The sequence below is a fragment of the Oryctolagus cuniculus genome, chromosome 14 (genome assembly GCF_051225735.1).
Source record: "Oryctolagus cuniculus isolate XC-2025 breed Fujian yellow rabbit chromosome 14, ASM5122573v1, whole genome shotgun sequence".
Classification (NCBI taxonomy): domain Eukaryota; kingdom Metazoa; phylum Chordata; class Mammalia; order Lagomorpha; family Leporidae; genus Oryctolagus; species Oryctolagus cuniculus.
This window is the reverse complement of record NC_142880.1, coordinates 79,477,079-79,502,475: the sequence shown is the minus strand read 5'-3', so window position 1 is coordinate 79,502,475 and position 25,397 is coordinate 79,477,079. Positions and strand designations below refer to the sequence as shown.

General features: G+C 40.9%; 1 protein-coding gene across 24 annotated transcripts in view; it reads left to right on the top strand.

The window, feature by feature from the left end:
* PDE4D (phosphodiesterase 4D) overlaps nt 1-23,340 on the top strand; it is a 1,644,269-nt gene extending 1,620,929 nt beyond the window's left edge. For all 24 annotated transcript variants that reach the window (XM_070056730.2, XM_008262244.5, XM_089313185.1 and 21 more), the window contains 9 exons: nt 484-577; nt 1,724-1,896; nt 2,325-2,423; nt 3,078-3,242; nt 3,619-3,718; nt 16,147-16,301; nt 17,260-17,382; nt 17,828-18,010; nt 18,622-23,340. In XM_070056730.2, coding sequence (XP_069912831.1) covers nt 484-577; nt 1,724-1,896; nt 2,325-2,423; nt 3,078-3,242; nt 3,619-3,718; nt 16,147-16,301; nt 17,260-17,382; nt 17,828-18,010; nt 18,622-19,035 — 1,506 coding nt within the window. In that variant the 3' untranslated portion in view covers nt 19,036-23,340. The remainder of the gene's footprint in view (nt 1-483; nt 578-1,723; nt 1,897-2,324; nt 2,424-3,077; nt 3,243-3,618; nt 3,719-16,146; nt 16,302-17,259; nt 17,383-17,827; nt 18,011-18,621) is intronic.
* Nucleotides 23,341-25,397: the final 2,057 nt, after the last annotated feature.

Below are 25,397 nucleotides of genomic sequence, written 5' to 3'. Positions count from 1 at the left end.
TTAGCCTCTGACCAATATTATCTATGTCTGCTAGTGATGCTTCATTGATAAAAACATACCTTGGTTTATTGTTTGGTAACATTTCTGTGTGCTTGTGAACTGTATTTTTTTCCTTCTATAAATACTGATAAGCATCTTAATATTTAACGCCTTTTTCTTATTAATGCCCTTCAGTGTTGAAACGTGTACTATCCAATGTGGTAACCACTAGCTACATGTTAAAATTAAGCAAGAATCAAATATGTTTCTCATTTGCACCAGTCCCATTTAAGGTGTTTAGTAGCCACCAGTGGCAGGAGGCTACTGTCAAGACAGTGTAGATTATGGTATTTTTTCAATATTGGAGAAAGTTCTATTGGATGCCACTCCACTAAATTTTCAGGCCCATTTAAAAATTATTTGGATATATCATCCTGTGTCTTAGGATATGCTTTTGTTTACTTATATTTTCCTCTTACTTTATTTTACCTTTTTCTTTTCTAGTTTAAAAGGATGCTTAATCGGGAGCTCACTCATCTCTCTGAAATGAGTCGGTCTGGCAATCAAGTGTCAGAATACATTTCAAACACATTCTTAGGTAAGAACAGCAACATGCAATTAAATTGTTTTTTGGAGGAAAAACAGGATACCAACTCCTTTTGAAAACCAAATGTTAATTTTTTTCATTCATCATGTTAATAATTTGAGTGTAAGCCTCTAAGCCTTAGTATGTGAGGCAACAAAGTACCTTTTTGTTTTTTTCAGTTGTATTTAGGACTTTAGAGATTTTTCTGAATCACAGATGTATATTGCCATTTTTGTGAAATTAAGCTGTAAGTACTTTATGGAGAGATCTTTGCCATGGGTTGAACAGATTCTTGTTACGATAGAAGTGATCTCTGCCATCAGTGAGTTGACAGCAAACCTGGTAGGCAAATACAATGCAATTGGTAAAGAAAGGTTTGCCGATTAGAGCTGTGAGTCTAGGGCACTCAAAAGCAACCCCTCTGTCCCAACCACAGAAAGAAAATGCAGTAAGAAAGAAGTCAGTGATCTGAATATATCATAGAGATGCATTGATTTTCAAAAGAAAAAATTTCTAGGATGTTAAAGCATGTGTGGGAACTGGAATCCTTCCACTAAAATGAAGTGTACATTAACCAAGTGTTTTGCTTTCATAAGGCTTACAAAGGTTTTACTATTACAGAGGTATTCACCACTGGGTACATTTTGTATTATTTCATAGTGGCATTTATTTGTCTAACATTGTGTCTGAGGGTATCAAATGAAATCCACGACACATTTTAGATGCACAACTCAGAAAAGGATAGGAGGCTTCAAGACGTTTGTGGAGAAATTGTGGTCAGCTGGCCTTAGCAGGGAAGCTGACACTTGGGTCACCTGCATCAGAACGCCCAGCTCCTCTTCTGCTGACTGCTTCCTGCCAGGAGACAATGGCTCGAACAGTTGGCTTCCTGCCGGCCGTGGGGGGGGGGGGGGTTGGATGCCCAGCTTTCACCCTCAACCTGGCCGAGCCCTGGCCATGGTATGCATTTGCAGAAGGAATCAGCAGCTGGGAGTTTTTCGGTCTCTCAGCTTCTCAAAACGTTTAAACGTACACATTTTCCATGAACTTTTGAAGCTTCCTTGAATTACTTGGAAACATTTCTTAGCATGCATAACTGGACAGGTTGTATCTTCCATGATTAGAAAATGTTCAACATTTATTATTCTATTTTTTAAGATAAGCAACATGAAGTGGAAATTCCTTCTCCAACTCAGAAGGAAAAGGAGAAAAAGAAAAGACCAATGTCTCAGATCAGTGGAGTCAAGAAATTGATGCACAGCTCCAGTCTGACAAATTCAAGTATCCCAAGGTTTGGAGTTAAAACTGAACAAGAAGACGTCCTTGCCAAGGTGAGATTTCATGGACTGTAACCAAAGTGAAGGCTCCGGGGGAATTGAGTCCTTCTAATTTGTGGAGGACTCTTTTTTAAAAACCTCTTTGTAAATTATTTAAGTCTATATACTTCCTAAAACTCAAACAGGAGGTTTCTTTATTTTGCAACTTGCTTTGATTGGCCTTAAGAGTTAGAAATCCATCATCTATTCTGCATTTTAGGTGAGTATCTGTGTTGAAGAAATGCTTTGAGATCCAGAGTAGGTAGATAGGTTGTATTGTACCACAGTTATTCTACAGTTTTCACTACATTTTCAATATAATTGATACACCACAGTCATGTAAATGAATCCTTGCTTTTAAAAAGTCATTCTTACGTGACTGTGTTCATCAATTCATTTTCTGTACTACCTTCTAACTTTCTGGTACCTTTCGTTAACCCCAGGAACTGGAAGATGTGAACAAATGGGGGCTCCATGTTTTCAGAATAGCAGAGCTGTCTGGTAACCGGCCTCTGACTGTTATCATGCACACCATTTTTCAGGTAATGTAGTTGACCTCTGGCTGGATGGTGCATGCATTTTGGCGTCTTTACTGCTGCCTTTTACCTTTTTTGATTTATTTTTCTTACTGGCTCTATTATCAAGGGCTAAATCAAAATTCAGGAAGGACTGTGGTAAAACACAGATAATGTATTAATATTTTACTTTTTAAAACAAAGATTTACTTGAAAGTGAGTGTGACACACAGAGGGGCAGAATCCTAAACACTTGGGCCATTGGCAGAGCGCTGAAGCCCAAGTGGAGCTGCCAGGATCTGCGCCCATATGGGATGCTGTCATTGTAGGTCTGGCCCCTGTTATTTTCCTCTTCAGAAAAACTAAATGCATTAAGCTCCCCTTTGAGCCTTGTCCCAGCACCGGGTGGGCTTTAAATGAGAAGCTGAGACTGCAGATTAATGGGAGAGTGCAGCCCCTTCCTGACCCCAGGTAAAGCACTGGGGCAGGGGGGCTCCCCAGGGACACGCCGAAGTCCCTGGATCTTCCCCCAGGTTTCCTTTTCCCTTGGTAGACATGGGAAAGTTCTGTTTCCATTTCTGGGTTATCTGTAGGCAGCACTGGGGTGTGATTTTTTAACAACCTTGGTGGAACATTTTTCTTGCAAAGACAAGAATTTTCAGAGAATTTCTTCTCCTCCAGGAGCGGGATTTATTGAAAACCTTTAAAATTCCAGTGGATACGTTGATCACGTACCTTATGACTCTGGAAGACCATTACCACGCCGACGTGGCCTACCACAACAACATCCACGCTGCAGATGTCGTCCAGTCTACTCATGTGCTCTTGTCCACACCTGCTTTAGAGGTAAATGTCTCTTGGCCTTTTATTCTTACGGCAAGGGTTGTGGTACAGAAAATGCTTGGCTTCACTGAAAGTATAGGGACTGTAAGGGAAATAAGTTGGGCAACGATTTATATTATCTATACTATTTTTACGTCATCACAAGTCTCCCATGTTGATTTCGTTGTTCGTGCCATTGTCGTGTTATGGGGAAAGGCCAGTAATTCTAGACATCCTAGAATGCACAGGAAATCATGTTTTCAGAGGTCAAGAGTATCTCATTATCGAAAAGATTTTTCTTGACACCTTGTGAAAAAAGCTCCGTTTTTACATCAGAATTCTGGGAAGTTCTCATTTGTTTATCGTGGAGTAATATTACCTGTGTTGTCTATTTTTGCAGGCTGTGTTTACAGATTTGGAGATTCTTGCAGCAATTTTTGCCAGTGCAATACATGATGTAGATCATCCTGGTGTGTCCAATCAATTTCTGATCAATACAAGTAAGTGAAGTTGACGTTTCCTGAGGAAATGGATGACTAAAAGGTTTTGTAAACTTGGGATTCTTTTCCACAGCCATAATGCTCTTTTGAAACCTGTGTATGATAATATAATTTAGCTCTAAAAATTATGTCCCATGAACCATTTAATATCTTAAAAACATGAAGGTATCTAAAAGTAAAGTACGCAGAGAGATTTAGCATTAACTACTGGAACCTTTAAGTCTTCCTCACTAAGTAGAGCATTTAGTCCACATTAGGGGCTATAGCACTTCTCCCCATCTCCGCTTGTCCAGGCCTTGTTTTTGCCTTTTTAAGTCTCTTAAAAAGACTAACAGAAACTGCCATCTTCAGTATTTTAATCATTACTAACATTTCACCAGACAAAAAGTTCATGGCAGATAGAATTATTTTTGAATGTATGCCTTTTTTAATATATAACTCTTTATACATGAATATTTGAAAACATTTTTCTGAAGTCTATTTCAAAGAGCAGAGACATGGCCGGCGCCACGGCTCACTAGGCTAATCCTCCGCCTTGTGGCGCTGGCACACCGGGTTCTAGTCCCGGTCAGGGCTCTGGATTCTGTCTCGGTTGCCCCTCTTCCAGGCCAGCTCTCTGCTGTGGCCAGGGAGTGCAGTGGAGGATGACCCAAGTGCTTGGGCCCTGCACCCCATGGGAGACCAGGAGAAGTACCTGGCTCCTGCCTTTGGATCAGCGAGGTGTGCTGGCCGCGGCGGCCATTGGAGGGTGAACCAACGGCAAAAGGAAGACCTTTCTCTCTGTCTCTCTCTCACTGTCCACTCTGCCTGTCAAAAAAAATAAAAAGAGACAAATTTTCCATCACTAATTCACTCCTCAGATGGCCACCAGGTGTTTCAGTGTGGCCTGCCACGTGGGTGACAGGGACCCAAACACCTGGACCATCTTCCTCTGTTTTTCTCAGGCTGTTAGCAGGGAGCTGGATCAGAAGCGGAACAGCCTGCACTCACACTGTGTCCATTTGGGATGCCAGCATTGCAGGTGGCAGTCTAACCAGCTATGCTAGACCTCCAGCTTGTTTTGTAACTTAGTTCCATTTTCTATGAAGTTTTTCAAGTATCCTAATATAAGAAGTCTTCTCTGAATTTGAAAACGTAAGGGCTGCTAGGGAGTATTTAACATTGGGCTTCTGAAACACACCTGGACAGAAAATGTTTAGGTAGTACTTGAGCTTTGCCTTAAAACATGCAAAGTGAACCTGTATGTCCCTCCTACAGCAGGTTAATACATTATAGCACATTTTACTTGAGTTTATGGATAATAGTCTTCTCATAGCAGTCTAAATGTAGTATCTGTGCATTATAACAAAATGCATTTTAGTGACTTGCCTATATAATAGAAGACTAGAAAGGTCAGATTTCCTGAGAGATGGTTAGTTTGGTTTAGGAACTTTTTATCTAGGTGAGACAGGATAACATTTTATGTTCTTACCTTGTAAGAATCAGAGCCATCTACATAAATAGTGACATTGCATGGCATCTGCTGGGATAAATTTAAGGATAAGGAAGACTAGCTCTAGTCTTGTGACCCCTGATTGACACCTGTGTCAGTTTCTGTGGTATCTAAATAAGCGAGGAAAACCTTGGTCCACAGGTGAAATAAAGGCGCAATTATAGATACTTGGAGAGTAACCAAGGATACCTATCTGGAGTGGAATACCCGATGCTGCTTTTCAAGATTCTTTGCTAGTCAGTGGGACCATAGCAACACAGGGGGTTTCACAATCTCAGGAGCTTTGGGCTGCCTGCGTTTTTGTGAGGGGAAGGATGATTCCTGAGAATGAATCAGCATTGTCACATGGTGCAAAAAACATCCCAGAGTTGATCAGACCCTTATTAGAATGACAGGGTTAGCTAACTTGAAACTGGTAAGTCGGCTCACGTGTTTCCCAGTCACATCTGTGCAGCATCAAAAAAGGAATCCCTCTAGTAACTTCTGAACTTGTACTAGATGGGATTTCAGTGTCAATTTGCAGTTGGTATTAAATTGTTTTTTTTAAAAACCTCTTTTATGGATAGGTTCACTATCAGGTGCAGCATCTATTAGGAACTTATTCTCTTACCTCAGGACTGGAGTTTCCCACTTGTCCAAATGGTTGAATCTGTGTTTCTATAGGGTTCTTGTCATCAAATTTGGAAACCTGTAGTGAGGAAGTTTACGTGTGTTACTTTAAGGAAGCTCCTGTGGCAAGGTTAAGGGAGGTATCGTAGGTGATTGGGCTGGGTCCTAGTCCTGTTATGCTCCTGTTCTTTGTGATTATATTTTTCTTCATCCTTCCATGTGTTACTTGTAGGTGCCAGGTGATTTTTAGCTGGAATAATTGGTTAAGCTTTTTTAGAAACATTGAAGTTTCAGATGAGAAACTAAGTCTTTTTTAAAGGACAAAATGTATAAAGAAATCCACAAACTATTTTGACTTCGGTTTTATCTTCTGAAAAGCTAGAGTAGTAACAAGAGCACAGATTATATAGCATTGATGATTGGAAAGACAAATTGATTCCTGTTAGTCATTTGTTCAGAATCTCCATTTTCACAGTAAGTTTCTAGCAAATATGATTTAAGTAGGCATACCTACAGAGACTGTCAAATATCATGCGAGACACTAGGACTATGTGGGTAAATAAGGCACAGCCCTGGTTCCTAAGAGCTTGTGTTCTGCAGAAAAGCAGCAGCTCACAAGTGAATACATGACAGGAGAGGGTGCTAAGGGTGGGAAAAGTGCAGCGTAAGAGCATGAGGAGTAGACAGATGGAAGGAGGGAGACTGGCAGTTTTAATTCCCAGTTGCCAAGGACAAAGGATCAAGTTAAAAACCACTTTTTCTTGTCTAGAATTCCTTTTGAAGACTTGATTTAGACAGGGTAACAGGCCATTACAGTTTCTAGCCCTACGACAAGTAGAAAAGCTGTAGGAACACTGAGTCTCTCTCTTACCGTGGTGTCTGCTCCAGCCCCATCCCTTGGCTGTGGTCTACCATGCGGACCTTCTGACTGTCACTTAGGAGCCTAGTCATTGCCTGTTCGCTGTGCCTTTTAAACAAGCTGATCTCCATGAACCTCTTTTCTTCTTCAAGTCAGACCATTACAGAGCACTCCAGTAGCAAATCCCAGATTTTAATAATGCATCATCTTCACAGACCTAAAGGGAAGAACTTGGGCACTCACTTCAGAGCCAGGTCCCTTTCAGCTCTGAGACATGGCAATTTTACCTCCAACCTGGATGTGATGGATTTGCATTTAATTTATTCGTACAGTTGCACTTTGCCAAGCAGATCAACAGACCTGTTTATGGAATTTATCTTTTACCTATCAAAGTATGGTAAATTTGAGATTTGGCTTGACCCACATTTATCTTATACTGTAGAGTACATGTCCTTTATTCAGAAGACAGAATTTTCAAAACCTATTTAATTAAGCTTTCATAAATACATTGTGAATTAGAAACAAGACGGCAAATAGGTAAAACTCACCTGAAATTCCTGATTTTTAACTGATTGGTTAACAGCATTCCAGATTTCTCTTTAGGCACAGAGATAGAAGTAAACAGTTATAAATGACCTTTTCATCTGCTTGACACGTTCCTTGTTAAGAATTATTGCATTAATTGAACCCCTGTTAATGAGTATCAACTTGTGTGATACTCTGAGAGTTACATTTTGTTACAGCAGTTTGCTTTTTCCCCATACTCTTGCCAGTTCTGAGTTTGTCGGCCTTTTTAAAAATTTTAAATTTGATAGAAGAACTCAAATTTGTTTTTTTTTCCAGAACTTTTTCTCAAGTATCCTTTAATACTAAGCGATTTAAAATAAAGTTTCTTTAAATCTACTTAAACTTACATCCAAGTGCTTACTATGTACCTAGCTCTGTAATCTCATGCACTGGTGACAAAGTAGATCTCTGCACTCCAGGGGCTTACATGTCACCAGCACTGGGGTGAACAGTTGCCCGGGCAGTGTCTGCAAGAGTGTTTCCAGAAGAGCTGAGCGTTTGAATCAGTAGACTGAGTAAAGGTGATGGCATCACCAGTGAGGACAGGCATCATCGACTTCTGGAGGGGGTAGATGAGATTTTGACAGTACTAAAGGAAAACAAGTTCCAACAAAGAATTCTATACCCAGAGAAACTGTCTTTTAGCTGTGAAGGAGAAATAAAGATACTGTAGCACAACCGTTAACAAATGTTAAGACAAAGACATTATAGGATGATGTAGATGTCATCATTGCACCTCGATAATCTAATAGAAGGAAATAAATGAGACTCAGAGCAGACGTAAATGGAGACCAAAAAGGAAAAAAATACAAAATTGACCAGACCTTAGGTAGACTAACAAAACAGAGAAGATTTAGATAACATCAGAGATGAGAAGAGTGGCACAGGCATCCTGCATAACAGTGAAGAGGCCAATTAGAATGTCCTCAGATCAGAACTTCTGGGTCCAATACTAGGATGTGGCTTTTGACTCCTGCTTCCTGCAGATGCAGATCCTGGGAGGCAGTGGTGACAGCTCAAGTAATTGGGGTCCTGCCACCCCTATGGAAGACCTCATTGAATCCCTGGCTCACAGTAGCCATTGCAGTTATTTGGGAAGTGAACCAGAGGATGGAAACTCTCTGCCTCTCAAAATAAAAGAGTCCTTAAACATGACATCACTCAAATATGTAGGGACTGCTAAAGATTGTTATGAACACCTATGTGTCAAATCCTGTAACCAAGAAAAGGACAAATTCATGGGCACATGCGTCTTACAAAGATGGAATCATGAAGAAACATTTAAGTAGTTTGAATCAGTAATTAAAAGTTTATCAAAAAACACTGCTTAATTCTACCAAACTTTGAATATATTTTTTTAATAACTGGCACTATATAAAGTCATTCTGGAAAGCCAGCATGTCCTCATATCAAGACCAGACAAAAAAAGCTAAACACCAATATCCCTGATGAACATTGGTGGAGAAATTCTCAGCCAGATACCAATGACAGACCTAGAAAAACATGCTACTGAAATTTGGGAGGAACCACAAAGGAACCCAGCTGGCCAAAGCAAACTTGAACAGTAACAAAGTAGGTGACATTATATTACCTGACTTTAAAATATTATTACAAAGATAGTTCAAACAGCGTGGTACTGGCACAAAACCCAATATCCAGATCAGAATAGGGAGCCTAGAAGTGGAATCACATCTACAGCCAATTGATCTTTGACAGAAGTACTAAAGAACACTCTTTGGAGATAGGACAGCCTGGGGTCCGGTGCTGGGCTACAGTGGGTAAAGCCTCCACCTCTGACACTGGCATCCCTTATCAGCCCCAGTTCAAGTCCTGGCTGCTCTACTTCGATCCAGCTGCCTACTAATGTGCCTGGGAAATCAGCAGAATATGGCCCAAGTGCTTAGGCCCCTGTACCCCCGTGAGAGCAGAAGCAGCAGCTCCTGGCTCTTGTGTTTGATTAAGGCCTGCTGTGGCTGTTGCAGCCATTTGGGGAGTGAACCAGTGGATACAAGATCTCCGTCTCTGCCTTTCTCTCTGAAACTCTGCCTTTCAAACAGATAAATCTTGAAAGATAGCCACGTGCAGAATAAAACCAGACTCTTACCACTGTGTGTAAAAATCAACCAAACTAGATTAAATACTTACATATAGGTCTGAAACTTTGAAATAACCAGAAGAAAACACTCGGGAGACACTTCAGGCAATTAAGAATATGTTGGATCAGAAAACAAACAGAAATAGACAAACTTCAATCTAAAGAGCTTCTGTACAGCCAAAGAGACAACCCATAGAATAAGTTATTTGCAAACTATACATGTGACAAGAAGCTAATAAAAATATTAGCAACTCAATAGCAAAAGAGCAAGTGATCTGTTTAAAAGATTGGCAGAGCAGACATTTCTCAAAAGACAACATGCAAATTGCTAACAGATACTTTGAAACACATCACTAGTCAGGGAAATAGAAATCAAAAATACATTACATTATTTAAAATTACATTATTAAATAGACAAAAATAAGTCCTGGTGAAGACATGAAATAAAACACTTGCACAGTTGTGAGAATGCAAATCAGTAGAGTCATGGTGCAAAACTGTACGGATGCTCCTAGAGGAGGGATTTGGTACAGCAGTTGAAATGCCACCTGGGTCGCCTGCATCCCATAATGCCTTATTGAAGTCCCACCTCCACTTCCTACTCTAGCTTCCTGCTAATGTACACCCTGGGAAATAGTGGGTGATGATTCCAGTACTTGGTCCCTGTTACCCACTTGGGAGACCCAAATGGAACTCCTGGCTTATGCCTGGCCCAGCTCTCCTGTTGCAGGCATTTGGGGAATGAATCAGTGGAAGAAAGTTCTCACTCTTTCAAATAAATTCTAAAAGTACAGTTTTTAAAAAATAACAAAAATTGAACTGCCATATAATCTAAAGGAAATCAAATACATCTGTCAGATATATGGATGCCTGTGTTTATTGCAGCACTGTTAAAGATCACCAAGAAACAGAACCAACTCATGTGTCCAACTGATGAACTGTTAAAGAAGTTTTAGAATATATACAATGAAATGCTTGTCAGCCATAAAGGTTTTCATCTTGTCATTTGCCACATACTTGGAACTAAAGGTCATTATTTTAAGTGATATAATCTAAGCACAGAAAAATGAGTAGCACATGATCTCATTCAAATGCACAGTGGAAAAAAAGTTGAGAATACAATGGCATTCACAGAGACTGCAAAGGGCAGTGATGAGGGAGGGAAAGGTTAATTAGTGGATACTTGGGAGAAAAGTAGAAAAATGTGATCTAGCTTGGACTTTCCAAGCTATACCATGAAAGAAACTAAGCGGGGGGTGAAGAAGATGGCCCATATAGAGGTGCCCAGCATTCACCTTTGTAACAGAGAAAAACCAAAGTAACAATAGTCACATGTGAAAGTGAGTACCCAAGAGAGAACAGAGATCTCCACAGAACACAGGAGACCTTGAATGGTAGCAAAAAAAAAAAAAAAAAAAAAAAAAAAAAAAAAAAAAGGCAAAGCATACCAGCACCCGGATCCCATTGCAGAGGAAAGGGGAGACAAGAATGCGAGCACATCCAGTCTCCAGGGACAGTGGACCCTGGCAGTCTTAGTCACAGGGGGGATCGACAGTTGCCCAGGCTTGGAGCCCGCCAGCGAAGAAGCTTCCTGCAGGTACACTTGGTAGTCGAGCTTCAGAGAAGGATCTCGCTGCCTCCCTCATCTGACTGCTGCAGCACAGGCTGCAGCAGGGTGGTGTCATCCTGAGAAAGGGTCCACTGTGGAAATGCACTGTGCTACAGGGGCAGTAACCCCTGCAGACTCCACGGATGTTCTAGTACACCAGCAGAAAGGACTGCAGCTGCACAAACTCACTGAAGAAATCAATAGGAAATTTGAAACTTCATTGATGTTAATGAAAATGGAAGCACCAGCACCCATGGGATACTACAAAAGCATACATAAAAAAGATATCATGAATCTCAAGGACTTAGAAAAACATGAACAAACTAAAGTCATTGTTTCTCTTATTCTGTCCTTTGAAATGAAATGGAAACAAAAATCCCAAGATCCCTGAAATGAAGAGTTGGATTTTTTAAAAGATAAAAATCAATTATCTTTCAGTGCACTAAAAAGATGACTTGCATCAGAGATTAAAAGGGAAAAATTAAAAATGATACTATAGAAATACAGATTAGAGACTATGAACACAACCATACACCAGCAAGTTGGAAAACTTAGAAGAAATGCATAATATTCTAGAGACATAAAACTTGCCAAAAAAATTGAACTATGAGGACCTAGAAAACTTGAACTGACCAAAAATGAATACTATTGAATCATTAATATTTTAAAAAGTCTCCCATCAAGGAAAAGCCCAAGACTAAATGACTTCACTGCTGAATTCTTCCAACCATTTAAGGAAGAGCTAACAAAAATTGTTATGAAATTATGACAGAAAATTGATAGGGAACACTTGCAAACTCATTCTGTAAAGTCAAAGTTTTAGAATCACCTTGATTCTAAAGCCAGAGAAGGACACAATGCAAAAGTAAATAGATCAGCATCCCTAATGAGTATTTTTCCAACTATGCCAATCAAAACACTAGCAAAATCAGTTCTACAACATACCAAAAGAACCCTATTATGATGAAGTGGGATTTGTCCTAGGGATGATTTAACATTCACAGATCAATAAAGATGATTATCTCAAACACAAAAAACATTTGGCAAAATCCAGCTTTTTTTTTATTGACTTGAGAGGAAGAGTTACAGACAGAGAAAGGGAGAGACAGGTCTTCCATCCATTGGTTCACTCGCCAATGGCTGCAATGGCCAGACCTGGGCCCATCAGGAACCAGGAGCTTCCTTCCTCCAGGTCTCCCATATGGGTGCAGGAGCCTAAGAACTTGGGCCATCACCTTCTGTTTTCCCAAGCTATAGCAGAGAGCTGGATCAGAAGAGCAGCAGCCTAGACTAGAACTGGCACCCATTTGGGATGCTGGCACCACAGGCAAAGGCTTAGCCTACTATGCCACAGTACTGTCCCCTTGCCCCAACATCTTACTAAAGCTAAAAACCTTCAATATATCAAAGGCTGCACATGACAAACCCACAGCCAGGAACTTAATAATGGGGAGAAATTGAAAGCATTGCCTCTCAGATCTGGAGCCCAACAAGGATGTCTGATATCACCAATCTTATTCAATATAGTGTTTGAAGTTTGAACCAGTGCAGTTAGGCAAAGTAAAGAAAGACAAGGTATACAAATAACAGAGCAAGTCAAGCTAGCCATTGATAGATGACACGATTCAATGTATAGAGAAACCTGAAGACTGCACCCATGAAACCCTTAGAACTTTGAAGAGGTCACTGAAGTTTCAGGATGCCTAACCAACATAATACAGTCACTAGCAATTTTACACAATTGCAGACTGAGAAATAAGTAAAAACAATCCCACTTGTAATACCTACAAGAGAACTTGAGGAGGGGCCAGCATTGTGGCCTAGTGGGTTAAGCCACTGTTTGCAACACCAGTATACCATATTGGAGTGCTGGTTGAGTCCCAGCTTCCTGCTAATGCACCTAAGAAAGTAATGGGTGATGGCTTAAGTACTTGGGTTGCTACCACCTACATGGGAGACCCAGATGGAGTTCCTGGCTTTAACCTGGCTCAGCCTTGGCTTTTGCAGGCATTTGGGGAGTGAATTAGCAGATGGAAGATCTATAACTGACTGTTGATTAAATATATTATTTTTAAAAACCGTCTCGGGGCCGGCGCCACGGCTCAATAGACTAATCCTCTGCCTGCGACGCCAGCACACCGGTTCTAGTCCCGGTCGGGGCGCCAGATTCTGTTCTGGTCACTCCTCTTCCTGTCCATCTCCCTGCTGTGGCCCGGGAGGGTAGTGGAGGATGGCCCAATTCCTTGGGCCCTGCACCCACATGGGAGACCAGGAGAAGCACCTGGCTCCTGGCTTCGGATCAGCGCAATGCACCAGCCACAGCGCGCAGGCCGCAGCAGCCATTGGGGGGGTGAACCAATGGAAAAGGAAGACCTTTTTCTCTGTCTCTCTCACTGTCCACTCTGCCTGTCCAAAGGAAAAAAAAAAAGTGTCTTGGAATAAATTTAACCAAGAATGTGGAAGGTCTTTTGCAACAATTTGTAAATCACTAATCAGAGAAACTGAAGACACAAAAGTGTGGAAAGACCACCCATGTTCATGGATGGGGAAGTTACATTATTAAAGTTATTAAATTATTAAAATGTCCATACAAGGGTTGGGCATTTAGCCTTTTAGCCTAATGGCTAAGATGCCTGTGTCCCACATTGGAATACCTAGATTCAATACCTGGCTCTGGCACAGACTCCAGGTTCCAGCTAGTACAGACTGGGGGAGGCAGTGGTAACAACTCGAGTAATTGGGTTTCTGCCAACCACATGGGAGACCTGGATTGCATTCCAGGCTCCCAGCTTTGGCTTTGAGCCTGGCCCAGCTGAGCCCGTTGAAGGCAAAAGGAAGTGAACCAGTGGTTGGGAGCTCCTTCTCTGTCTCTTATAAATGAGGAAATGATATTTAAGATGCTCATCCTACCCAAAGCAATTTCAGAGTCATTGCAACCCCCATCAGAATGCTTGTGACCTTCTTCCCAAAACTAGAAAGCAAGAATGACAAAGAATAGGGACAGAAACAGAGGGAGAGCTTCCATCTGCTGGATTACTTCCCAAGTGGCTTCAACAGCCAGGCCAAAGCCAGGAGCCAGAAATTGCATCCAGCTTTCCCACATGGGTGTTAGGGGCCCAAGTTCATCCGCTGCCTTCCCAGGTACATCAACAGAAAACTGAATTGGAAGCAGAATAACTGGGACTCAAATAGGCACTGTAATATTGTATGTTGGTGACACAAGCCATTGCCTATCCCACTGTGCCACAATACCAGCCCTGAGAAAACCAATCTTAAAATGTATATTTGGTAACCAAAAAACTCCAGATAGACAAAGCATTCTTGAATAAAAAGAACAAAGCTGGAGGTGTCGCAGTTGTGGACTTCAAGATATGCTGCAGAGCTATTATAACCAAAACAGCATGGTACTGGCATCAAAACAGATATAGATCTGGGCCGTAGTAGGTGAAACAACCACCTGTGATGCCAGTATCCCATATGGGTGCTAGTTCAAGACCCAGCTGCTCCACTTGCAATCAAGCTCCTTGCTAACAACCTAGAAAAAGCAGTGGAAAATGATGTAAGTGCTTGGGCTCCTGTACCCACATGGGAGACCTGGAAGAAAACTCCTGGCTCCTGACTTCAGATCAGCCCAGCCCTGGCTGTGGAGGCCATTTGGGGAGTGAACCAGCATGTGGAAGATCTCCCTCTGTGTAACACTTTCAAATAAATAAGTGGAATAGACATAGACCAATTGAACAACATAGAGATTCCTCAGGTATAAGTCCACACATCTTTTACCAACTCATCCTTGAAAACAGCACCAAAAACATACACTGGAGAAAAGCAGCCCCTTCGGTTGGTACAAGGAAAACTGAATATTCACGTGCAGATTAAAGCAAGACACGTAGCCCCCACCTCTCAGCCTATACAAAAATGCAAATCAAAAACCACGATGAAGTTTCATCCCACTCCAATTAGAATGACTTATCAAAAAGAAAATAACAGATGCTGGTGAGGATGGAGAGAAAAGGGAGCCTGTATATACTGTCAGTAGGAATTCCTACGTGGAGGTTCCTCAGAAAATGAAAAATAGAGAGTGTGACCAGGCTGTCCTGTTTTTGGAGCTATATCCAACAGAAATGAGACTAACATGAAATAGATATTTGCATTCTCATATTCATTGCAGCACTATTCACAGTGGCCAAGACACAGAATCAACCTCGTTAACTACCAGTGGACAAATGGACAAACCAAATGCATCACAGACCTCAGTAAAATACTACTACTCAGCCATAAAAAAACGAAACCTTAATGTTTGCAAAATGGGCAGGAGATCATTATGTAATATAAGCCATACCTAGAAAGACAACTACCTTATGTGCTGTCATACAGAAACGGATCTGAACTTAGAGATCAGCAGAGGCTGGGAAGGGTTGGGGGATGCTTAGAGGTTGGACAGCAGATACCAACACAGAATGAGATCTCACCAACAACTCCTGGAGCTGCCTGGTACAGTGGGGTGACTGTCATTCACAGTAGTACGTTACATACTGCATAAAGATCTGGAGAAGAGTAGCTGGTAGGCTGTCCAAGCACAAAGCAGAGATAAGGAAAAGACTGGTTGCCTGGTTTGACAGGTTTGTACTGTCTGTGTGTGTGTTGAAGCACAAGTGTTACATGTGAGTCAAAACATTTAAACCACTTTTTTAAATAAACAGCACAAACAAGTCAGTATTGTTCATATGCTCCAAGTTGCTCTCATGCCTTCTCTGAACACAAATATCAAGCCCTACATCACTTGGTCCATGCATGGTATTAACTGGAATTTAGACAATCCGTGGTTTGCAGGAATACATACCTTATGCTCTGGGCATACTGCAGATATGAAGAGTAATGTCACATTCTGCTGAGTTTATGAACCACCTAGAGGAGAGTGATGGTTATTGAAGTCTTTTTCACTTGAGAAAAAGGAGGAAGCCGAGACCCACAGGGTGAAATGACCTGCCACATGTTGGTAGCACTAGACTTCACTGCCACGATCATAGTGCGTGCTCTTAAGCCCTCCAGTTTTCTACCCTGGAGAGTACCGTGTAACGGCAGGGCAGCAGAGAAGTCTTCGGAAACTGCATCCTAAATCCAAAGCCCCTTCGGGCGTGAGGAGTAGGAAAAGCTCCTGATGGACAGCTGTGCTGATCTTGGCCTCTTTCCCTTTCAGATTCTGAGCTTGCCTTGATGTACAACGACTCCTCTGTCTTAGAGAACCACCATTTGGCTGTGGGCTTCAAGTTGCTTCAGGAAGAGAACTGTGACATTTTCCAGAACTTGACCAAAAAGCAGAGACAATCCTTAAGGAAAATGGTCATTGACATTGTGAGTAACTGACGAAGCAGAAATGTGATGCACGTTACTATTTTACATGCAAGAACGAGATGGATGTCAAACTAAGCAAAGCGTCTTCCAAACCTGTCGTTGCCCTTTACGTTCTAGAATCTGCCAGCACTGACATTCTGTAGTAGGTTTTCCCACTTCCACCAGTTTGGATTTAAGAATGTCAGGTTGGGCTTTGTTTTCTGAGTTCCTCCCATCTGGCTGCAGGCAAAGCTGAGTAACAACCATTAACTGTATTTCCAAATAGTAGTAAAGAGAACTTTGTTCTGAACACAGAGAAATGGTCAGTGTTCGAGGTGATGGTTATGCCAGTTACCAGGGTCTGTTAATTACACGTTTGTATACGTGTATTGAAATATCACACTGTGTCCCTAAATCTAGCTACTGTTATTACGCATCAGTTAAGAAAACACATTTGAGCTGTGGCCCGTTCCCTGCTTTCTCCCGTCTACTTGGAAATATCCATGGCTTTACTGTTCTTTGTGCCTGTTATTCAGAATGATGGCAGCACAGGAAAATCCCCAGTTATCAACTTATTCTGTCAAGCTTTGTACAGAGGCAAGAATTGCCTGCTGAATAAGTAGAAAATTAACTAGAATATTCTGTTTCTTAAGTAGTGTAAACAATTTTAATTCAGTTCACTGTAGTCCAGGGAATGGGGAAAAGCTCCTGCTAAACACATGGTATCTTATCCATGGACATAGAATGCCGTTTCCCACCACGAAAGTAGTGCTCATGCCTAGTATTTCCGCATTCTGTATTCACTTATCTGGGTTTCCGGAAAACTTGAAGACTCTGCCCCAAGAAGGAGTAAAGAACTTCTGTATACTGTCTAGTAGATGCCATAATGGTTTTCTGTTCCTTCCCACATTCTGCATATTTTCATGTGCAAAGTCTGGCTGTTTCCTCTGGTCTTTACTAAAATACTCTGTCTTTTAAGGTACTTGCAACAGATATGTCAAAACACATGAATCTGCTGGCCGATTTGAAAACTATGGTTGAAACTAAGAAAGTGACTAGTTCTGGAGTTCTCCTTCTTGATAATTACTCAGATAGGATTCAGGTAAAGTACTTGAGCTGTGTGCACATATGCACGTGTCTGTGTATGCGGCTTTGATACGATTTCCCCTTCCTCCCCTTCACGTTTCTAATAATTATAGGCACGATCTTTGTGCAAATTCTCATTTCCGAGAATTAACCTAAGTGTTACTGGTCTTTCGTTTGTATACATTCTTAAAATCACTGGTATCTCGACAAAACTAACTTCATAAGCAGCTCTGAATTTAATCAGTCATGCCATGAATAGTTTGTGTGATGATGCATAGATGTGGTCACAGTGGCATAATTTGAAGCTAACAATACAAGTGTGAACCACACGCCAACACACGGTTGAGCTGTTGGGAATGAATCTTGCACTACATGTATTTTTAAGTGTTACAGTCACCCCATGTGAATTTTTAGTTATAAAAGGAGCAGCTGTGAACAGAAAACACCTCCATCTATTTTAGGTCCTTCAGAATATGGTGCATTGCGCAGACCTGAGCAACCCCACCAAGCCCCTGCAGCTGTACCGCCAGTGGACGGACCGGATCATGGAGGAGTTCTTTCGCCAAGGAGACCGAGAGAGGGAGCGTGGCATGGAGATAAGCCCCATGTGTGACAAGCACAACGCGTCTGTGGAGAAATCACAGGTAACGGATGATGCTTACGGCCCCCGGAGCAAAGCGGCGGCTTCAGCATGCCGTTATCTGGCATCCACGTCTCCTGGCGTTTTGTCGTCTGACAAGCTCAGGTTCACGTCTGCCTTTACAACCCTCATACTTTCACATTTGTGTCTTACATTCCTGTGCTTCAATGTGGAGACTTCTATAAGTTGATAGCCAAGTATAGTTAGTGGATGAGTTTGTTTGGATATTCATGCCGTTTGTCATGAGATGCATTTCCCACCCATGTTTTGAAGTCCCCTATATCCATTCCTGTGTTTATTCATCCTGACCACTCAGACAGTGTATTCGCAGAGTCCATGACATTCCAAAATACGGTCGAGGCCCCGTGCCTTACCACATAAGCACATGCAATTTTTATGTTGTTTCCCTCTGGAACCGAGGCTTCTGGAAGCTACTTTTCACCCACTAAGTGACAGTATTTCTACATGGGGTGTCGTCCCAACAGTGACTGATTTCCCAGCCTAGGGTCAGTAGTCTTCTGTTCAGGGTTCTATTTGTAGGCCATGATCCAGTTAACCATGTGCACTCTTGCTTAGTCCCGAGTCCTCTAATTCGTGCTGTATTTGTTTTGTCAGGTGGGCTTCATCGACTACATTGTCCATCCTCTCTGGGAGACTTGGGCCGACCTTGTACATCCCGATGCACAGGACATCTTGGACACTTTGGAGGACAATCGTGAATGGTACCAGAGCACAATCCCTCAGAGCCCCTCGCCTGCGCCTGACGACCAAGAGGAGGGACGGCAAGGTCAAACTGAGAAATTCCAGTTTGAACTCACTTTGGAGGAAGACGGAGAGTCAGACACTGAAAAGGACAGTGGGAGTCAGGTGGAGGAAGACACTAGCTGTAGTGACTCCAAGACTCTTTGCACTCAAGACTCAGAGTCGACTGAAATTCCCCTCGATGAACAGGTGGAAGAGGAGGCCGTAGGGGAAGAGGAGAGCCAGCCCGAGGCTTGTGTAATAGATGACTATTCCCCTGACACGTAACAGTGCAAAGACTTTCACGCCTTTTTCTTTTCTTTTTTCTTTTTTTTTTTTTAAGTAGAAAAGTTGTTTCCAAAGTGCATGTCACATGCCGCAACCATGGTCACACCTCACTATCATCTGCCAGGACGTTTGTTGAACAAAACTGACCTTGACTACTCAGTCTGGCGCTCAGGAATATCTAACCAGTTTCTTCACCTCCATGTCGTCAGAGCAAGGGGGACAGCTTCACGAACAGCGTTTTAATAAGATTTCAGCTCGCGAGAGCTGATGAGGCCGATAAAAATCAACTCCACAATGTTTTCAATGGAGCGTGGCTCATCGGGCAGCCCTAGGGTTGTGATGGGATTTGGAGTTTTTATTTGTTTGCAATATTTTCAGAAGAAATAAGGCATTGCACAGAGCGAACTTGCTGGTTGAGCAGCCGATACGGCAAGAACAGAACACAGCATGGATCTGTTACCAGAAGGAAGATGAGCCACGGAAATTGCATAATTTTCTAATTTCAAGTCTTCCTGATACATGACTGAATAGTGTGGTTCAGTGAGCTGCACTGACCTCTGTTTTGTATGATATGTAAAACAGATCTTTTTTGTAGAGCTTACTTTTATTATTAAATGTATTGAGGTATTATATTTAAATAACTATGTTCAGAACTTCATCTGCCACTGGTTATTTTTTTCTAAGAAGTAACTTGCAAGTTTTCAGTACAAATCTGTGCTACACTGGATAAATCTAATTTACAAATTTTACTTGCACCTTATAGTTCATAGCAATTAACTGATTTGTAGTGATCCATTGTTTTATATACCAACGACTTCCATATTTTAAAACAGAAAAAATATCTTTCTGTTGCAGGAAACCCTTTTTGTAAGTCTTTGTTTACTTTGCTTTTTGTTCCACTCTTCAAGTGGAGTTGCTCTCCACCAACATTTTTCCTCACAGTGTGCAAAGTGAATATTTGTTCTGTAATGCTTTGATGTGTGTTATGTCAAATGTGTCTTAACCCTCATAGAAACTCAGTCATCAGCTGGTGTTGTCTGAAGCAAGTGGGAGATATATAAATACCCAGTAGCTAAAATGGTCAGTCTTTTCTAGATATTTTCCTACTTAGTGTCTTCTGGTGACTTTCTGCTGTGTCGATAGACATGCATCTCCCAAGTGCATGTCTTTGTAATAACCTGCACATTTCGTGCTCATTTTTGTTGTTTTCACCGCCTGTTATATACTAAGAAAAGTGTTTTTCCCTTTCACTGCTTTATTTAGTGTGTGTCTGAACCTCTGTCCATGTTCAGTAGATGGAGTCTTATCAAATATATCACCACCATTCTGATGGGTGAAAATAGGTAGTCAGGTTACAGTTCGCATTCTTTTCTTCCATGAGGTTGTATATCTTGACTCGGTTTTCTTACTGGGTTCCAGAGAAAAGTTAATAGTATGAAAAGCTGCTTAGCTAGCTCTTAACAGTATATTAACAAACCCCAGTACAACAGCTTCCCTTTTGTTCCTGTAATTTCACCATGTGATTAAAAACTAGGTGAGGACTAGCCCCGAAAAGTGGTTGTAAGTGTAGGGACTGCTCTCAAAGGACAGCCACGTAACAAATAGGAATTGCATTGTCACCTGTCATCCTCCCATCAGCATCCATCTTGCAGTGGGGGAATTACTTTTTAAACCACATTGAGGGAGAGAAATTGATGATTCCACTGGCACCAGAGGGTTGGTAATGGAATGCATTTGAAAATACTGGGTTGGTAAACAGATTGTGCCTTAATGCAAAATTAAAGGTCACCTAACATTTCAGCACCAGGAACTGTATTGCAGGTTTAGAGATTAATTCCTTAGTGTTCACCTGCTGATAGCAATGGGCATCATGGCACGTTCATTTAGTTTTGATTTTCCTCCCATTTCAATGGTTTGTACAGTCAAGAGGTTTGGAGCTCAGAATAATCACTTTCGTATTAATAGACAAGAATGACAGTGAAAATTAAGGAGATATCAAACCAAATGGAAAATAAACAGGAAAAAAAGTCACAATCTGGAAAAACACTTGTATAAAGGAGCCTTCTGGGGACTACAAAATCAAGGCATCAGCCCAGGGGAATGACCCAAGCTGATGATACCATCCCAAGAGCTCAGAACCTTTCTAATGAACTAATGGCCAGGTTTCCACCTCCCCCTGTAGAGATCAATTATAAGTCTTTGTAAACGAAAGCCGAGGTTTGCCAAGTGGTTCCTTGAGAACGTTTGAGAAGGTGTCTGCCCCTGAGGGAGGTCTAGAGGGAAAGGCAAGGAGTCTTGGTTTCTTTTCCCAGAACATTCCCACTTCCTTCTCTCCCTACACTTGGTATTTCCCCCACAGAGTGCCTAGAATCTTAATTTAAAAAAAAAAAAAAAAGCAATATGTCACAAACAAACTCAGACCTGAAAGGGTTTATAACTGCACTAAGAGAGGTTTTCTCCCTCAGTTTGTTGGTTTTTTAATGGTACCATGTTATAAAGATAGCACCAATGGACAATCAAATTATAGAATAGGCCCAATATCCAAGAGGCAGGGACTAATGCACTGTACAATCTGTTTACCCTCTCCCTTCTCTATATTTCTCTCCTTTTCTCTCGCCAAAGTGTGTTTCAGAAGTACACACTGCTTTAAGAAGAACACCCTTTTACAAGTGGCTTTACATTTCCTAAAATGCCATAAGATAATGCAATATCTGGGTACTGTATGGGAATAAAATGTCCAAGTTTGCATAAAACCAGTACATTTCAGCTTGCAAGTTACTGAATACAATAATGCTGTTTTCATTTTGTTTTCTTTTACATCAGTTAAAATCCACAAGAAAATAATGTAGATAGAACAAATTAAAGTCAAAGAAAGAAAAAACTTGAATGAAAAGGATTTTACAGAAAGCTTTATGGTAATTTTTGAGTGCATTATTTATTTTTTGTGCCATGCATTGTTTTCTCACCAAATGACCTTACCTGTAATACAGTCTTGTTTGTCTGTTTACAACCATGTATTTATTGCAATGTACATACTGTAATGTTAATTGTAAATTATCAGTTCTTATTAAAACATCATCCCATGATGGGATGGTGTTGATATATTTGGAAACTCTTGGTGAGAGAATGAATGGTGTGTATACATACTCCTTGTACATTTTCTTTTCTCCTGTAATATAGTCTTGTCACCTTAGAGCTTGTTTATGGAAGATTCAACAAAATTATAAAATACATAAAGATATATACATTTAAAAATATAGCTGCAGGTCTTTGGTCCCAGGGCTGTGCCTTAACTTTAATATTTTCTTCTGTTTTGCTGCATTTCAAAGTAAGGTAATGGTGGGGCTAGGGCTGGGTATTTTAAATCCAAGCTTTCAATTCATTGGCTATCTGGAAATACCCGAATTTTACAAAATCAGATAAGCTCTAGAAGATTGTGCAGCCCTCGAGACATAAGCTTTTAAGTACTTCTTGCCATGGAGTGGTATTGCATATAGATTTTGCCTTTTTTGTGGATCAGGAGCTACTCAATTTTTTTTTTCATTCAAACACTACTGGAAAAAATCTATCTTTGTCCAGTGATGATGGAGTCTCCTTGGCTCCTGGAGCCCACAAGAAAATTAACTTGATTGGAAATTGGAGCCATAGGTCATTTGTGTTAGTCATCTGTTAATTAGCTTCCTGTCATGTTAACAGAATATAAAGTACGAGAAAGTTAAGATTGACCAGATTACCTTATGTATTTGTAAACTCATTGAATACAAAGTTGGGTATCATGCCAGTTTACATGGCATAAAGGATTTGCCATTCTCTAGAATTTTTTTCTTCAAAAATTATGTCTTTTTAGGATATAACGTAACCCCACACAATGGCCAGCTCCTGAAAGCACTGAAAAATTTCTCACGGATAACATGGAAGCCTCTTCCCACTGCTGCCCAGCCCTTGGAACTTGTGACTTCATCAGTGAAGGGAGAGAGCCTTTTCCTAGGAAAAATGAGCCTCTTATTTTTGACACAAACTGTAGATTTTAGCAGCCCTGGCCCAAAGGAATTTGATTACTTTTGTTTTAAACAGTACAAAGGGGACACTATAAGTACAAAAAACATCCTTACTGATTTTAGTTTTTTTTTAATTTCATTTCTTTGGATATGTTTTAAGAGTGGTAAATTGTGTGTGAGCATTATAAATGATTATTTTAGTGGTTTCTTAGCCTCTTACAGCCCATGGGGATAGTACTGTACATCAATACCTTCATATGAAATTTTTATATGCAACAAAAATAAAAGCATGGGTTGATTCTGCCTATTTATGACTTGGTATTTTTTACAAATAAAATTTTTTAATTTATAGTTCAGTTATTCCACATTTCCAAGAGTAACAAATGTAGTCTAAATGAATAGACTAAGGAAATCGTTAAGTTAGTGTTGATATGCAAAACCAATTGAAAACAAATTACATCAACTAATCTTGCTATATAAGAATTTCTCCAGACTGCTTGGCCGATACAGTTAAGTAGTGGTTTCTAAATAGACTTGGAAAGAAGTCTTCCATGCTTAAATGACTGTTCTGTTACATTCTGTTTGTAAAGTTAGTGCTTCAAGGTCAGCATTCCGGCACAGCTTAAGCCACTGCTTGTGGCACCAACGTCCCGTCTCAGAGTGCTTCCTGGAGTCTAAGCTGCTCTTCTAATCCAGCTTCTTGCTAATACACCTGGGAAGGCAGTGGAAAATGGTCCAAGTACTTGCCCTGCTACATGGTGGGAGACTAGGATGGAGTTACTGGCTCAGCCCTGGCTGTTGTGTGCATTTGAAGAATGATCCAGCAGATGGAAGATCTTTCTCCCCCTCTCCCCACACCCCCATAACCTGTTGCTCTGCTTCTCATAAAATTTATTTCATAGCATTATTACCTCACTTAATGAACAAAATGTACTAGAAACTAGCTAGGAAGTGACATTTGAAAAGTTCTTGGATGAAGACGAAAATAAGGAAACAATGAATTTCAAGAGAACACAATAGAACTAGCAGAGCTATGGAAGTAATAAAAACCAAATTTAACTTAAAGGTCACTAGACAACATGATAGAAGGTATTGCTAAAAGATAGGTTAGAAGAATGAGCTTGCAGATAGGCAAAGTGAAGATACATAGAGAAAATGAGGAATCAAAGTGAATGAATAAAACAGGAAAATGGCAATAACATTAAAAGCGATAGCATCTCTGACTTACTAAGGTTCACAGGGACTTGAGCACTTTAACAGGTTAGAAAAGCATATTCAAGAAAAGGCCTGAACGCTGCCCAAACTAGAGGAAGATAGAACTATCTGGGTATTGGAAGGTCAGAGGTCACCAAATTCAATTCAACCAAGTTTATCCCAAGACATTATAATCAAGCTCGCCAAGGTTAAAGAGGATTCTCAAAACTCCAAGAGAAAAGAATAGCACAGAAAGGGATTTCCAACTCATCGGACTGTAGACTTCTAAGCAGAAACCTCACAGGCCAGGAGGGAGTAAAGAAAGAGTCACAGTATTCAAAGGAAAAAAGCTGCAAAAAGAATATTGTACCTGGCAAAGCCACCCTTTAGAATACAAAGGACAGAAAAAGACATTCTAAAACAAAAGCGAATTAATTTATCACCACCAGGGCCGTCTTACAGAGAGTGCTAGTGGGAGTTGTCAAACTGAAAGAGATGCCAAGACAACACCAGAAGCAGTAAGCTCAGAGGAACTCAGAACACCCACTGTAAGCATGGTATGTAAATCATTCACATCTTTAGTGTGAAAACTAAAAAAGTTCTCAAATAACTTACTACTTTAAAAGCAATAAACAAAGATATAAAATGAGACATCAAAAATGCAAACTATTAAGAGTAGGCATTTGGGACAGAAGTTCAGACTCCACTCGGGATGCCCACATCCCGGGATGCCCAGGCTCCCATATTAGCCTGGGTTGGAGTTCCAACTACTCTGGAGCTCAGCTTCTTGATGCTGTGCACCATGGGAAATAGAAGGTTATGACAAGTACTGAGACTGCACCACCTAGGTGGGAGACCCACATAGAGTTCTAATTGTCTGGCTTTGGTCTGGTCCAGCCCCGGCTGTTGCAGCCATTTGGGGATGGAACCACTGTTTGGAATACCTGTCTGCCTTTCAAATACAATGTAAAAATTGAAAAGCAGTTGAAGAACCTTAAAATCAAACCAAGATGGAGTGACTTAAGCTAACGCTACTAAAAACAAGAAGTCACCTTTGCCCCAAATAAAATTAAAGTTTAAAAATTACAGCCCTAAACTTTTTCCCCAGAGCTAAAATTAGGTGCAGCTATAAAAATAAGGGACCCTATGCTTAGCTAGCTGAGACACTTG